Below are 14,209 nucleotides of genomic sequence, written 5' to 3' on the forward strand. Positions count from 1 at the left end.
AGGTTGGTAGGGTGATCCAACTTGGAGGGAGCTCTCATTATAGGAGAGGTGACTTCAACCATACCCCTGACCCAACTTTGGATAATTTTGCTGCCAATATCCATTAAGGTCACATGGATAGGAAGCAGTTATAAGTTTTATTCTCTAAATGGGATTTGGTCAATCCTTAGTGCCATTTCTATCCGCATGGGCGAGACTATACCTATTATTCGGGGGTAAATGATACTCCAGAATTGATTTTTGGGGTATTAGTAAGTTGATTTTGCTGCAGGTTCAGGAAGCTGCCATTGAAACTTGTTTGTGGTTCGACCATGCCCCAGTTTGGTTTTCAGTTCGGGAGGCTGTCGTGGCTCATGGGTACTGGGGGTTTGATGATGACCTCTTGGTAGATCCACAGAATGTAACGCAGTTGGAAGCGGCCCTTAAAGAATATATTGACTTTAATGATCAGCCAGATATTTCTCCTAGGTCTCTTTGGGAAGGCTCGAAGGTTGTCCTGAGAGGACGGGTTATCTCTGGGGGCTTATCGCCACAAACATTGGGCACAAAAGCAAGATTCCCTGAGGCAACAGTTGGCCCAGTTGGAAACGCAGCATAAGCAGGGCAGGGGTTCGAGAGTGCTACTAGCACAATTGGAGGCCACTAGGGGTGCCCTTCACAACCTGGAACTTGAGGAGATTTGCTGAACAAATGCAGACATTGCAGCAGGAATTATTTGAGGCTAATAATATTGCCGGTCAGCTACTGGCTCATAAATTGAAACAACGGAAAGTCAGGAACTAAATTTCCATGATTCAAGACCCACAGGGCATGGAGCCTAGTCATCCCCATCAAATTAGTGAGGTGTTTACTCAATTGTATAAAACCCTATATACACCTGAAACTATTGTGAAGGAGGGCGTTGTGGATGAATACTTGACCCAGGCGGCCCTGCCTAGCTTAACACCTGCTGAGGCGGCTGTCTGGCCAGCACCCATCGTTGAGGATGAAACATTAATGGCTATTAAATCATTACCTCTTGGTAAAGCTCTGGGCCTCAATGGGTTCACTAATCGATTTTGCAAGTGTTTCCGGGGGCTTTTTAGTGAAACCCTAACACAAATGTTTAATAGTTTGCAGGATGAATTTCCCCACTTGTGGAGGTTGGCGGAATTGACTTTGATGCTGAAATCAGATAAAGATCCTGCTCAGTGTGGCTCTTATCGGCCAGTATCCCTCTTAGGGACAGATTACAAGATCTTTACAAAAAGTTTGGCCTCCTGCTTAGCTTTATATGCCCCACCTTACAGGATGATCAAACTGGTTTTATTGCAGGGTGCCAAACATTTGATAACATTTGGAGAGTGCTACAGATAATACTATTGGTCTGAGACCGGGGTGAGCCAGCCCTGATTTTGGGCACAGATGCAGAAAAAGCCTTTGATCGAGTGTTCTGGTCCTTGTTGCTCCAGACTCTACTCAGGTGGGGATTTCTGGGTGGTTCCTTTCTTGGGTAAAACTACACTAAGCACTTGTCCAGTCTTCAGATCAATGGAGCATGTGGGGATAGCTTTGAATTGGGGAGCAGGGTATAGACTCGGCACAGTTTCTTTCTGAGGCGGGCCTATTTTCAGGGCACCCCCATTGTGGGAGCTGACAGGTTGATACTAGGATGTAGCGACCATAGGTATCGTGGGTGGGTGGCTAAGGGGCTGACTCAGTTGGGACATTTAGTAGAGGAAAGAGAGCCGTTACCCTTCTTGGAGCTCGAAGAGGAGTACAGATTGACTCAAAGATATTTTTCATTGCCATCAAGTATCATATTTCCTAATCCAATAGACCCTTACGTACTTATAAAGCAGAAAGACCTTTGGAGTGGGCAATGAATGGCAGTAGTGGAAGGGGTTGCATTTCTTGCTCCTGTAGAGCTCTGATTCAACAGGGGACTCCTCCTCCTGTTAAATATGTTTGTCAATGGGAGACTGTTCTGGGGAGAGAGTACACAACTCAGGAATGAGAACGAACGTTTAAGAGATTATTAAAAGTATCAGGGCCAGTAATATGATAGAAAATGGTTACAAATTGCTGTACATGTGGTATCTCACCCCAGCTCATTTACACAGAAACATAGGAACATGACTGCAGATAAGAGCCAAATGTCCCATCCAGTCTGTCTGTCCGTCCGTCCGTCCATCCACAGCAACTACTATCTCCTCCTTTTCCTAAGAGGTCCCATGTACTTGTCCCATGCTATGTACCCCACCACTTCTGCCCTTTGCTGGCAGGGTTGTGGGGACTAGGAGTCCTTTTTGCATATTTGGTGGCACTGCCCCCTAGCTTGTCATTATTGGACAAGGGTGTTTGATTTGCTCACAGAGCTTCTTAGGTTCCCATTGAGGCATATTTTCAAAGCACTTAGCCTTCCAAAGTTCCATAGAAACCTGTGGAACTTTGGAAGGCTATGTGCTTTGAAAATATGCCTCATTGTCACCATCGATGGGCTGTGGATTGCTGAACATTAAACCATCGGAGCTGCTAGGCAAATTTTGTAAGTTGGCTGTTCATATCCTTACAGCTGGCCGAATTGCCATGGCTGCAGCCTGGAAACAAGTCTGTATACCTATGAGGCAGCAGTTACTGGTGAAAGTGGACTTTGTCGCACGTTTAAACTGACTGCCTTACAGCAAAATAAAATGTGAAATTTCCTCAAAGTTTGGGAACCGTTTACCACCTGGACGGAGGGCAATAAGGGCCAATGTTTTGTTTTTAGTTGCTGCTTATGCTGACAGATAATTGTTTAACTTTACTGTATTTACTGTGGGAGGTGGGTTGTTTGTGGGATTTGGGGTTTGAGCACCTTTTGCTGTGCATGGGTTTTCTTTTGCCTTATGCCAGAGTGTTGGTATAAATTTTGCATAGTTTAGCACATTTGATTGTTACATGTTTTCTGTGTTGTACTGCTTTGTTTAATTAAAAATTGTTCCATAAAAATATGCATATTTATAAAGGAGATTAGCATTCAGTGGAGGCAGTGCATGTAAATGTATCCTACTACTACTACTTATCATTTCTGTAGCGCTACAAGGCATATGCAGTGCTGCACACCATACACAAAAAGACAGTCGCTGCTCAAAGAGTTTACAATCTAGATAAGACAGACAGCAGAACAATTAAGGGTAAGGGAATAAAGAGGTGAGGATAAAAGGACAGGGCAAGTGAGCAGTGGTTAGGAGTCAAAAGGTAGTGGTAAAGAGGTGGGCTTTAAGTTTGGACTTGAAAACGGCCAAAGAGGGGGCTAGACGTACAGGCTCGGAAAGTTTATTCCAGGCGTGAGGTGCAGCAAGATAAAAGGAACGGAGTCTGGAATTAACAGTAGAGGAGAAGGGAACAGATAAGAGAGATTTATCAACAGAACGGAGTACCCGAGGGGGTGCGTAGGGAGAGACAAGAGTGGAGAGGTACTGGGGAGCGGCAGAGTGAATGCACTTATAGGTCAATAAGAGAAGTTTGAATTGAATGCGGAAACAGATAGGGAGCCAGTGAAGTGACTTAAGGAGAGGGCTAATGTGAGCATAGCGACTTTGGCGGAAAATGAGTCGCACAGCAGTGTTTTGGACCGATTGAAGAGATGGCTAAGAGGGAGGCTGGTAAGAAGCAGGTTACAATAATCAAGACGAGAGGTGATGAGTGTGGATAAGGGTTCTGGTAGAGTGCTCAGAGATGAAGGGACAGATTTTGCTGATGTTATAGAGAAAGAAACGACAGGTTTTGGCAATCTGCTGAATGTGAGCAGAGAAGGAGAGAGAGGAGTCAAAGATGATCCCAAGGTTATGAGCAGATGAGACAGGGAGAATGAGAGTTCCATCCACAGAAATAGAGAAAGGGGGGGGGAGAGGAGAGGAGAGGTAGGTTTAGGGGGAAAGATTTAGAAGCTCAGTTTTGGCCATGTTAAGTTTCAGATGACGTTGAGACATCCAGGCACGATATCAGATAGGCAGGCTGAAACTTTGGTCTCCTATGCATATTCACCGAGGATATATGGAAAATCCAGCTGGTTGGGTTTAATTTGAGGACTGGGTTGAGAACCACGTCCCTCCAGGTAAGTGCATCCTATCTGTAGGTCACGATCAATAAAACATAAGCCACTCTTATGTTGTTAGCCCATTTTAGTAGCCATCATCCGGACTGACTCCATGTTCTTTATATCCCTTTTGAAGGTGCAGTCTTTGGAATTGCACATAGTACTACAAATGAGGCCTCACTAGAAACTTATACAGAGGCACTATTGCTTTGGTTTTCTCTGGGGCAATTTGATGCACATTTGCAAGGTGTAATTTATTGTACCTTCTTTTACCAAAGAGCCTGTGACAAAACAGTGGGTTTTAAGCCTGTAAACTGTATCGTTTCTTGAAGTGTATTTCTCTAGTTTGGCCAGCAGGTGGTACATGTTTATATACTCTTAAATACAGGCAACATTTAGTCACAACTTAAATAAAAAAACAATGTAAGATACAAATTGCTGTCACCAAACAGTTTTGTAAATATAACCCCTTCCTCCCTACCCTAGCTTCCCTTAATCCTCTATTCCACAACCAAATAAATGGCAGGAAGACAATTCCAACAAATTTTATACAGTAATGTAACTCTGCTATGTAATCTAAATCCCAAACCTATTCCAACCCCTATCCCCCCCAACCCTTCCCTCCCACTTCAGTCTGACAGAATAGCAACTAATACACCACCCTTAAAGAAGCAAGGCAGTGTAATGACACTAAGATATGTCTAATTTAAGGAGAAGCAGCCTGGACTCTTACAGCCCTCTCCCCATGAATAGCTAAAATGTCAAACAACAAATAAAAATCCACCACCTTAAAAAGAAAAAAAAATCCCTGGGAGACCCCCCCTAAGCCGGGACCCACAGACCTTCTACAGACAGTTTAAAATAAAACTGTGTGCCCTAGGAGCCAAGGAAAAGATATAAGGCTCCCAGATGGTCAGAAATTCTCTTTTGCATCTAAGGGACGTGCCTATCATTCTACGTTCCCATAGCATATGTTGGTGTAGCAAATTCTTCCATCATCAAAACAATGGGAGAGCGGAGGTGGTCCAAACCTTAAGAATTGCCTTCCTGGCCAGGAGTATCACCTTTCGGAGAAATATCTGCTACCCCCCCCCCCCCCCCCCCCCCCCGGAGAGGGAACATCTCATACTTATCCATTAAAAAGCCAACTGCGGAAAGGGGCACCATTGAGTCCAGTATCCGTCCCATATATCTAACAACCAGCCCAAAATTTATGAGCCACCCCACAATCCCAAAAGGCATAAAAAAAAAAAAGAATTTGGTTGGGACATACATATCAAGCAAAGGGGAGTATAATTGCCACCCATGTGAAACAGTTGAGTGAGAGATAAATACACGATACAATATTTTAAACTGACATTCCCGTAGATCAGCTGCAGTTGTTACCTGTGGGATACAGGCTGCCAAAGCTACCAAATTTAATGACTCCGGTGATCTCTGCAAATCCACTGTCCATCTGTTCCTCACCTGATCATGAGGACTGTGGGGAGCAGCCGCAACAATACCTTGTGGAGAGAGGATACCGAGAGACGAAAAAAGAGCACAATCGATCCAAACTTGTTGCAGCCAAGGCAGTTCTATCCAAGGAGTGCACATTATGACCTAGTTGATAAGCAAACTGATCTGCTAAGTGTGTAGATACACCCTCTCCCAGTTCTCTCAGGGACAGCAAAGATCCGTCTGGATTTAGAATATGTTCTAAAAGCAAAATCAGAAATAGGAGCACCAAAACAGGGGAAGCCTCCACGAAGTAACAGCTGACCACAGACTAAACCAAGTGGAAGTGGAGGAGTGGCCTAGTGGTTAGAGTGGTGGACTTTGGTCCTGGGGAACTGGGTTCGATTCCCACTGCAGGCACAGGCAGCTCCTTGTGACTCTGGGCAAGTCACTTAACCCTCCATTGCCCCATGTAAGCCGCATTGAGCCTGCCATGAGTGGGAAAGTGCGAGGTACAAATAAATAAAAAAAAGACATATAAATATATATATATATATATATATATATATAAAAAGAACATATAAAAACTTTCCATGTTTAAAAATATATAATACGTTATATAATAAAACATATATGGTTAAATGAAACCCAAATAATAAACCATGTTAAAATAAGATAAAATACAATGGTAAGATTTTGTCTCTCATAGCTTTCTGGCGCGCCACATACAATAATCTCCCCTCGGAGAACTGCCTTCGCTGCATCCCAGTAAAGAATAGATTGTGTCACATGGGCTACATTGTGTTGGACATAATCTTTCCATTTATCTATCAAAAAAGAGTGAAATGCAGCGACCCAATAGAGGTCCAGTGGAAAACACTCTCAGAGGTTAGAGTAAACATCGCTCAAAACATCCCTCAGGTCCTTGAGTGACCGCTTGTATATGACTATCTAATGGTTTCCTAAATAGGATGAGAACTCCTTTCCTCTGAGCGGTTGGGGATTTCACCAGCTAGACCACCCACTATTTCTGAAATTTATGGTGGTTCAAGGAAGACAAGTGGGTCTCTTTTTAAAAGCTATATCGATGTTGTGATGATGAAGGGATTGTAAAAATTTTTTGTCTCAATTGGTGAAGTCACCTCCCGCTCCCCCACATTCCACGATGAACTTTTTAAGGGACTCATTTAAAGCCTGTCCTTACGGGGGTCAGGGAATTGGATAAGAATATCTCTATATGGGACAACCCAGCCCCAGGTTGCCCCATCCGCTTTGTAGTGTGTAAGCGTCTCTAGAAGTCTCACCCAGGTGGGGGGAACCACTCCCCCACTATCAACCCTCACTCTAAACCGCACAATCTCCCTATTACCCAACTCTGTATTCTTAACTACCAACCACCTTCTTGGTGTCTAAAATTGGGAACTGCAGCTCCTCCCACTCATGACACAGATAAGTCAACTAAAAGTTACTTTCCTCCTTTAAGGTCCTACTTCACTCCGCCTTACCAAGGAGACGAGACTGGTTCAAATGGCAATGTATTACCAGGCAAACCAGTGACTCAAGAGTGTATACTTGTGAAACCAATCCCCTATGGCATTAGTACAGAAGTACATAAGTAATGCCACACTGGGAAAAGACCAAGGGTCCATCGAGCCCAGCATCCTGTCCACGACAGCGGCCAATCCAGGCCAAGGGCACCTGGCAAGCTTCCCAAACGTACAAACATTCTATACATGTTATTCCTGGAATTGTGGATTTTTCCCAAGTCCAGGAATAACATGTATAGAATGATTGTACATTTGGGAAGCTTGCCAGGTGCCCTTGACATCAACCACTCCACCCTTTCCTCAACATCGTAAGAGCATTAATATGGAGCATTTGCCCATCTAGAGCATAGTAAAATATAGGCATAGAGACTTTGAACAGGTTCTACAATTTTCAAATTGCTAGCTTTAGCAACCCCAGCAAGAGTGATCAAGGTCTTAACTGTTAACTCGATAAAGAGCCTATCTCGCAGTACCATAGGCCCACACTCCATGCTGGGAATTTATTAGAGGGAGGAGAAGGGAGGTCCCAAGTAGAGCTCTAAATGTAAAAACCTCTTACAAAGCTTAAGAAAGCAGCCACCAGAACCCTCCCCAATCCGCCCTCCCCCCTAATCAGATAGTTACATAGAAAAAAAAATCAAGTAGCCCCATGGAATGATGAAGTACTAATGCCTCCCTGTCTAATTACTGACCCTGAAGGATTACCAATTATCAAAGACCAATAAGTGGGGACATAGGCTAGTGTGTCTCCCAGTTCTAAAGTATGGCAGGTCACACGGTTAATAAAGGTTGTGATATCCAGCTTCCCGATCATCTGCTACACAAGCCTCACATGGATTACCAAGCACAGTTAAAGCTCTTCGTCATTTTTCATAAGACTGCTCTTGCAGAAGTAACTCTGAAATAGCACAAGGTTCCAGATTGCAGCTCAGCAAGGAGAAGAGGTTGATAACCCCACTGTGAATTGTGAGGCGCCTGATGCAGAGTCAAAAACGTGTAGCTCCATTATGAAAGATCCTCAGCTTTGTCGGATATTCCAAATTGAATCTGATATGGCGTTTCACCAAGTCCATGCAAATGGGGGCAAATGCTTTCCTTGCAGAGGAAACCTCCACCGAATAGTCCTGGAAACAGAGTTCTGAGTGGTCCCCATATTTGAGCTGTTTTCCTCCCTGCAGTGCTTTTAAGATCTCTACTTTGTGCACATTGTTTAGGAGATGGAATATAGCCACGCTTGGTCAAGTTGAAGGTTCACGCTGATGTCCCGTCCAATGCGCTTGTTCGATTAGCAGGGGGCCGGTGTTGACAAAAAGAGAGTATCTGCCAACCAAGTCTCAAAAAGATTTGGAGGTGGCCTCAGGGAGAGTCTCCAGCAGGCCGACCAACTGGAGATTATTGCTCCAAGAACGATTTTCCAGTTTGTCCAATTTAGCTTTAAGATGTAGGTATCGTGTTTCCAACTGTGGCTGGCAGTCTTCCAAAGCCCTCACTGAGTCCTCCATGGCACTCGCCCGCTGTTGCAATATCTGGACCACTTTAGTAATGGAAGCAAAGTTGGATTCCATGGTGTCCAGTTTGTCCATGATACATTGAAATTGGCATTCCATAGAGGATTCCATAGCTGTGCTCACTTCGGCTACTATTTCTGCAGCCTACGCAGAACTCAGTGATGGGGGGGGGGCTCTTGTCCACCATTTTATGATCTGGCATATGGCCTCAGTCTTTTTTTGCAGATCTGTATGCCATTCAATGTCCAAAGTAAGCCGGAATCCTCTCAGAGGGGAAAACAAAGCTGAACTGGTTCAGGATCAACGTTCAGCAAGAACTAAGTAGATAAGCAGAGTCACTTTAGAGCAGAGAAGGCTGGAGCTCCCAAACTTCCATCTTCATTCCTCCATTGCCAAACCGGAAGTCGTGGCCAGCAATTTTTAAAACTTGTTGTTCTGGGCTGTGATTGGTCCAGGAGCTCAAATTCATCTAGGAAATACTGGATTTTTTCTCCAGTCTGAGCTTGGAAGTAGAGAAGGAACTCTTTACTGAGACCCTATGAGCAGTTATATTCTGTAACCTGTGAGCAGCTACATTTCCTGTACTTCCCAGGCACTATTCAGGTAGATAGTTTTATAATTGATCCATATTCAGTTACCTGTTGTTATGTGCTGTTTTTGTTCCATTTGTTTTTATGGTTCACTGTTCAATATTTTTCATGACAATAAACATTTTTAGTTTATTGCCTCTGCTTGTCAGGACTGACTAAGAATCCTGGTGGTTTGTGTGTTGGGTCTGTGAGTGCTTTCTAGGAACTGTGGGATCACTGAGAGTGTGGCCCCAGTAACCTAGAAATCACTGGGTATAATTTGAGAGCGGGAGACTTGCCCAGAGGCGGTTGGGACGCAGTCGGTGGGAGAAGGGTGCTAGTGAAGACCACAAGTTTCAGCTGCAGGCGGACCTGAGCTATGCTGGGAATAGACCCTCTAAGTGGCTGCAGGGTAGCCCTAGGTGGATGACTGGGCGTTTCGTGACAGAGCCTTTCCTGCAAAGTTTCAAATGTGCATTAGATAAGTAACCACATCTCGGATAGATTCTTCTAAAGAGGTTCTGTAGGGAGAGCATTATACCAGTGGTGTTGCCACCATTGAGCAACCCGGCAAACAGCCAAGGGCCATTTGCACCTGAGAGAAACTGGATTTGTAGAGTGATAATTTGAAAGCAGGTGGTAATGCATTGGGAGGAGGCAGTAAGACAGCACGGTACCTACTTCTGGAAATGTTGTTGTGCTACCTCTGATCCTGGCCTCCTTTCTGTCCACCTTCCAGGCAGCAGCAGAAGTTCTTGAGTGCATTGTTTCTTTCTGCTGCATGGAGCCAGGTCTCACAATTTAGATCTTCAAAATCTCACAGCTTCTACTGCAAGACTTGGCTCTGTGCAGCAGAGAAAGAGAGAGAGGATGTGTTTAAATGCTTCTGCTACTTCATGGGTTGGAGGGGGGAGTAGAAGCAAGGAGAGGATGAGAGGCAGAATGGCAGTGGAGGAGTGGCCTAGTGGTTAGGGTGGTGGACTTTGGTCCTGAGGAACTGAGTTCAATTCCTGGCACAGGCAGCTCCTTGTGACTCTGGGCAAGTCACTTAACCCTCCATTGCCTGCCGCATTGAGCCTGCCATGAGTGGGAAAGAGCGGGGTACAAATGTAACAAAAATAAAATAAAAGTACTTCTAGAAGTAAGTACAGCTTCTGCCATACTGACCTCCTACCATCCCAGACTGCTTTCTGTTTATGGAGGAGAGGGAGGGGAGAAAAGCAAGCTATTTCTCTGAACCCTCCACTATAGCTAACTCCCTGCGCGCCCCCCCCCCCCCCCCCCCCCCCCCCATCTGCAGCACTATCTCATACCCCCTTCATTTAATTCCTTCTGTTCACCTGTAAGCAGTTTCGGTTCCTCAAAACTCTCCACTAAACCCCCCAGTCTAGTGCAGAACCCCCCCCCCCCCCTCCAACTGACACCCCTGCTGTGTGACTGCAGCACTGCTGACATTCTCAGGACTCCACTACTCCTTGCCTAGATCAGACCCCACATTCATTCCCCTGCTATATTTCTGACATCCTTCTCCTGGTTCCACCCAGCTCAGATCCTGCCCCCCTACTCACACTCTTGCTATGTACCTGACACCCTTCTCCCTAGTCTTTGACACCCCCCCCCCCCCATTCTACCTCAGACATCCTCCATGTATACACATGCCCACATATTACACCCGTGCTGTGCCCTCAACATACACAAACCCCACTTCAGAATCTCATCCACAGCAGATACTTCCCCACACACATTTGCTGTCACAGACACCCTCTACACATTCCACATGTACTCCCTTGCCTTAAACACCATACCCCACCCCACTACGTATATGTTCCTGCCCCAGTAGCCCCTCATATCACCCATGCCTTCAGTGTCTACCTACACACTACCTGCTGCAGACACCTTTCTCTGTTTGCCTATATCCTTAAATCACCTCCCCTACTTCCTAACTGGAGCTTGGACAACATGCAGTTATATGATCTGTGTAACTCTGGTAGCGCTTTAGAAATGTTAAATAGTAGTAGTAGTATATGCCATTGCATTCGGCAATATTTTTTTTCTTCATACTGTTACAGGTGTATGTTTGGATCTATGACCCGGTTCATTTTAAAACATTTGCCATGGGACTTATCCTTGGTAAGTTAGAGATACTCATGAACAGCAGCTGTTTCCAGGTAAGAGATGAAATTACTGAATATGTTCTGTACTAATTCTGTCTTTAAAAAGTGTTCCTAAAGCCTGGGATGTTTAGCTCTGTCCCTTTCTCCATTGTTCTTTAGATAACAGTATTCATTATTTCTGTATGCCCAGTTATGAGGTAGAGTGGTGGTCTTTAGTAATTTTAAGTGGGGGCTACTTGGAACACAAGGGGCTGAAGGAGAGCCCACAAAAATCTTCTCAGCTGGAGCTTTGACACTGCCAACCAATATGTGATAATATTATATCCCTGAGTCTCTCTGTCTCCAACCACCCACCTGGTGCTACTAATCTTTTCTTCATCTCTCCCCACTTCAACAGCAGCCACCACCTCATTCAACCCTATATTCCCTTCTCTGTAGGAGCCGCAGCCTCTCTCTAATTCGACCAGCAGGTTCTCTTCTTTTGGGTTACATCCTTAGACAGCAGCTCTCCTCTGTGATGCAACTTGGCTTCCAAAGCTGTCAGTGGTGCCTTGTCTTGGCCTGTGACATAAGATTTAAGAATTACCATATTGGGTGAAATTAAAGGTCCATCTAGCCTAGTATTCTGCTTCTAACAGTGGCCAAGCCATGTCACAAGTATCTGGCAGAACCCAAAAATAGCAAGATTCTATGCTACCTACTCACAAGAGTGGAGGAGTAGCCTAATGGCTAGTATAGCGGACTTTGATTCTGGCAACCTGGGTTCAGTTCCCGCTGCAGCTGCTTGTGACCCTTGACAAGTATTTAACCCTCCATCGTCCCAGGCACAAAAACTTAGATTGTGAGCCCTCTAGGGACAGAGAAAATACCTGCATATAATATGTACAACACTGCATATGTCTAGTTGTGCCATAGAAATGATTAGTAGTATTTTCCCTGGTCAGCCTTAGTGGCTTATAAATTTGACCTCCAAGAATTTGTGCAAACCATTTTTAAACCCAGCTGTGCTAACTGCTTTCACTACATCCTCCAGCAAGAAGTTCAAGAGCTTAGCTATGCACTGAGTGAAAAAATGTTTTCTATTTGTTTAAAAAAAATATTACTATATAACTTCTTGGCATTACTGCCTGCAAGCCACCAAAGTAGTATACATTTGGGTACAGTAGATAATTTTTCTGTCCCTGGAGGGCTGAAGGACTGAGTTTTGTGCCTGAGGCAATGGAGGGTTAAGTGATTTGCCCAAGATCACAAGGAGCTGCAGTTGGTTAGGGCAGCAGTTCAAATCCATTAGTTCAGTGGTTCCCAAACCTGTCCTAGGGGTTCCTCAGCCAGTCAGGTTTTCAGGATATCCAGAATGAATATTCATGAGAGAGATTTGCATTTAGTAGAAGCAATATATGCAATTTTTTTTCAAGAATATTCATTGTGGATATCCTGAAAACCTGACTGGCTGAGGAACCCCCATGACAGGTTTGGGAACCATTGCATTAGTTACTACTTGTCCCCCTGGTCTTTTACTTTCTAAAAGAGTAAACAATCATTTGATGTTTACCTTTCCACTCCACTCAGGATTTTGTAGACCTATGTCATATCCCCAGCCATCTCTCCTCGAACCTGAAGATCCCTAATCTTTTTAGCCTTTTCTCATACGAGTCATTCCATCCCTTTAATCATTTTGGTTGCCCTTCTCTGTGCCCTCTTTGATACGGCTATATCTTTTTGAGATGCATCAACCAGAATTGCACACAATACGCAAGGTGCAGTAGTACCATGGAGTAAAAGAGGCATGATGATATTCTTTGTTTTATTCTGCATTCCTCTTGTAGTAATTCCTAACATTGTTTGCTTTTTTTTTTGGCTGCCACAGCACACTGAACAGAAGATTTCAATGTATTGTCCACAATGACACCTAGCTTCCTGGGTGATGACTCCTAATGTGGAGCCTAGCATCACGTAGCTATAATGTGGGTTATTCTCCCTAATGTGCATCATTTTGCATTGTCTACATTGTTTCATCTTCCATTTGAATTCCCAGTCTTCCAGTCTCATAAGATCCTCCTGCAATTTCTCACAATCTGCATGCAATTTAATAATTTTGAACAATTGTATGTTATCTGCAAATGTGATCACATCACTAGTTGTTTCTATTTCCAGATCATTTATAGATATGTTGAAAAGCACCGGTCCCAGTGTAGAATCCTCTTCCATTAAGAGACTATGACATCATCGAAGCTGCAGGTCACCACCACCTCTTCCCTCCTGTTACCTTTTCCACTGCTTTTCAGCCTGCACTGGCCTACTAATAAACTTCATATTAGTCATAAGCCCATACCCACCCACTGACATGCTCTGTCTTCCATTATGGCTGCTGCTGACAGGCACATAAAGAAAAAAAGATCACATATGAGGAGCCCAAAATAAAACAAAAAAATAAGTGATTACCATGAAAGCTTGTGGGCACTACTGTTAGATCGTTGGCCTTACATGAAGGAACACAGGTATAGAGCTCCATAAAGAATTATCTTTATTTTTATTATCTACTATAATAAAAAGCACCTCCAATGTTCTGAAGCTGACTCCGTGGCACTGTGGCAGTGTAGGGTTTGTAAGTATGTCATTCAGCATTTCATTGGCTCTTACTGTCCTTCCCTCACGTCAAAATGTGATGACGTCGAGGGCGGAACAGTGAGAGGGAAGGGAACGTCACACGCATGAGGGAGTCATCGTCCTTCCCTCCCTCCGATTCTTAAGTCATCTTCACTTACCAAGTCAGGGATACGGCGGCGCCCAGCAGCGGTAAAACGCGTGCAGGCTTGGCCCTTCTTTCTCAGCTGTGGTCCCGCCCTCATTTCCTATTTCCGCAAGGGCGGAACCACAGCTGAGAAAGAGAGAGAAGGGCCGAGCCTGCACGCGTTTTACCGCTGCTGGCCGCCGTCGTAACCCTGACTTCGTAAGTGAAGATGACTTTTAAAAA

General features: G+C 44.5%; 1 protein-coding gene across 2 annotated transcripts in view; it reads left to right on the forward strand.

Moving 5' to 3' along the window:
- Nucleotides 1-14,209, forward strand: part of SEC62 (SEC62 homolog, preprotein translocation factor) — a 57,001-nt gene that overhangs the window by 37,634 nt on the left and 5,158 nt on the right. For both annotated transcript variants that reach the window (XM_030215741.1, XM_030215742.1), the window contains exon 6: nt 11,191-11,251. In XM_030215741.1, the coding sequence (XP_030071601.1) occupies nt 11,191-11,251 (61 nt within the window). The remainder of the gene's footprint in view (nt 1-11,190; nt 11,252-14,209) is intronic.

The sequence above is a fragment of the Microcaecilia unicolor genome, chromosome 10 (assembly GCF_901765095.1).
Source record: "Microcaecilia unicolor chromosome 10, aMicUni1.1, whole genome shotgun sequence".
NCBI lineage: Eukaryota > Metazoa > Chordata > Amphibia > Gymnophiona > Siphonopidae > Microcaecilia > Microcaecilia unicolor.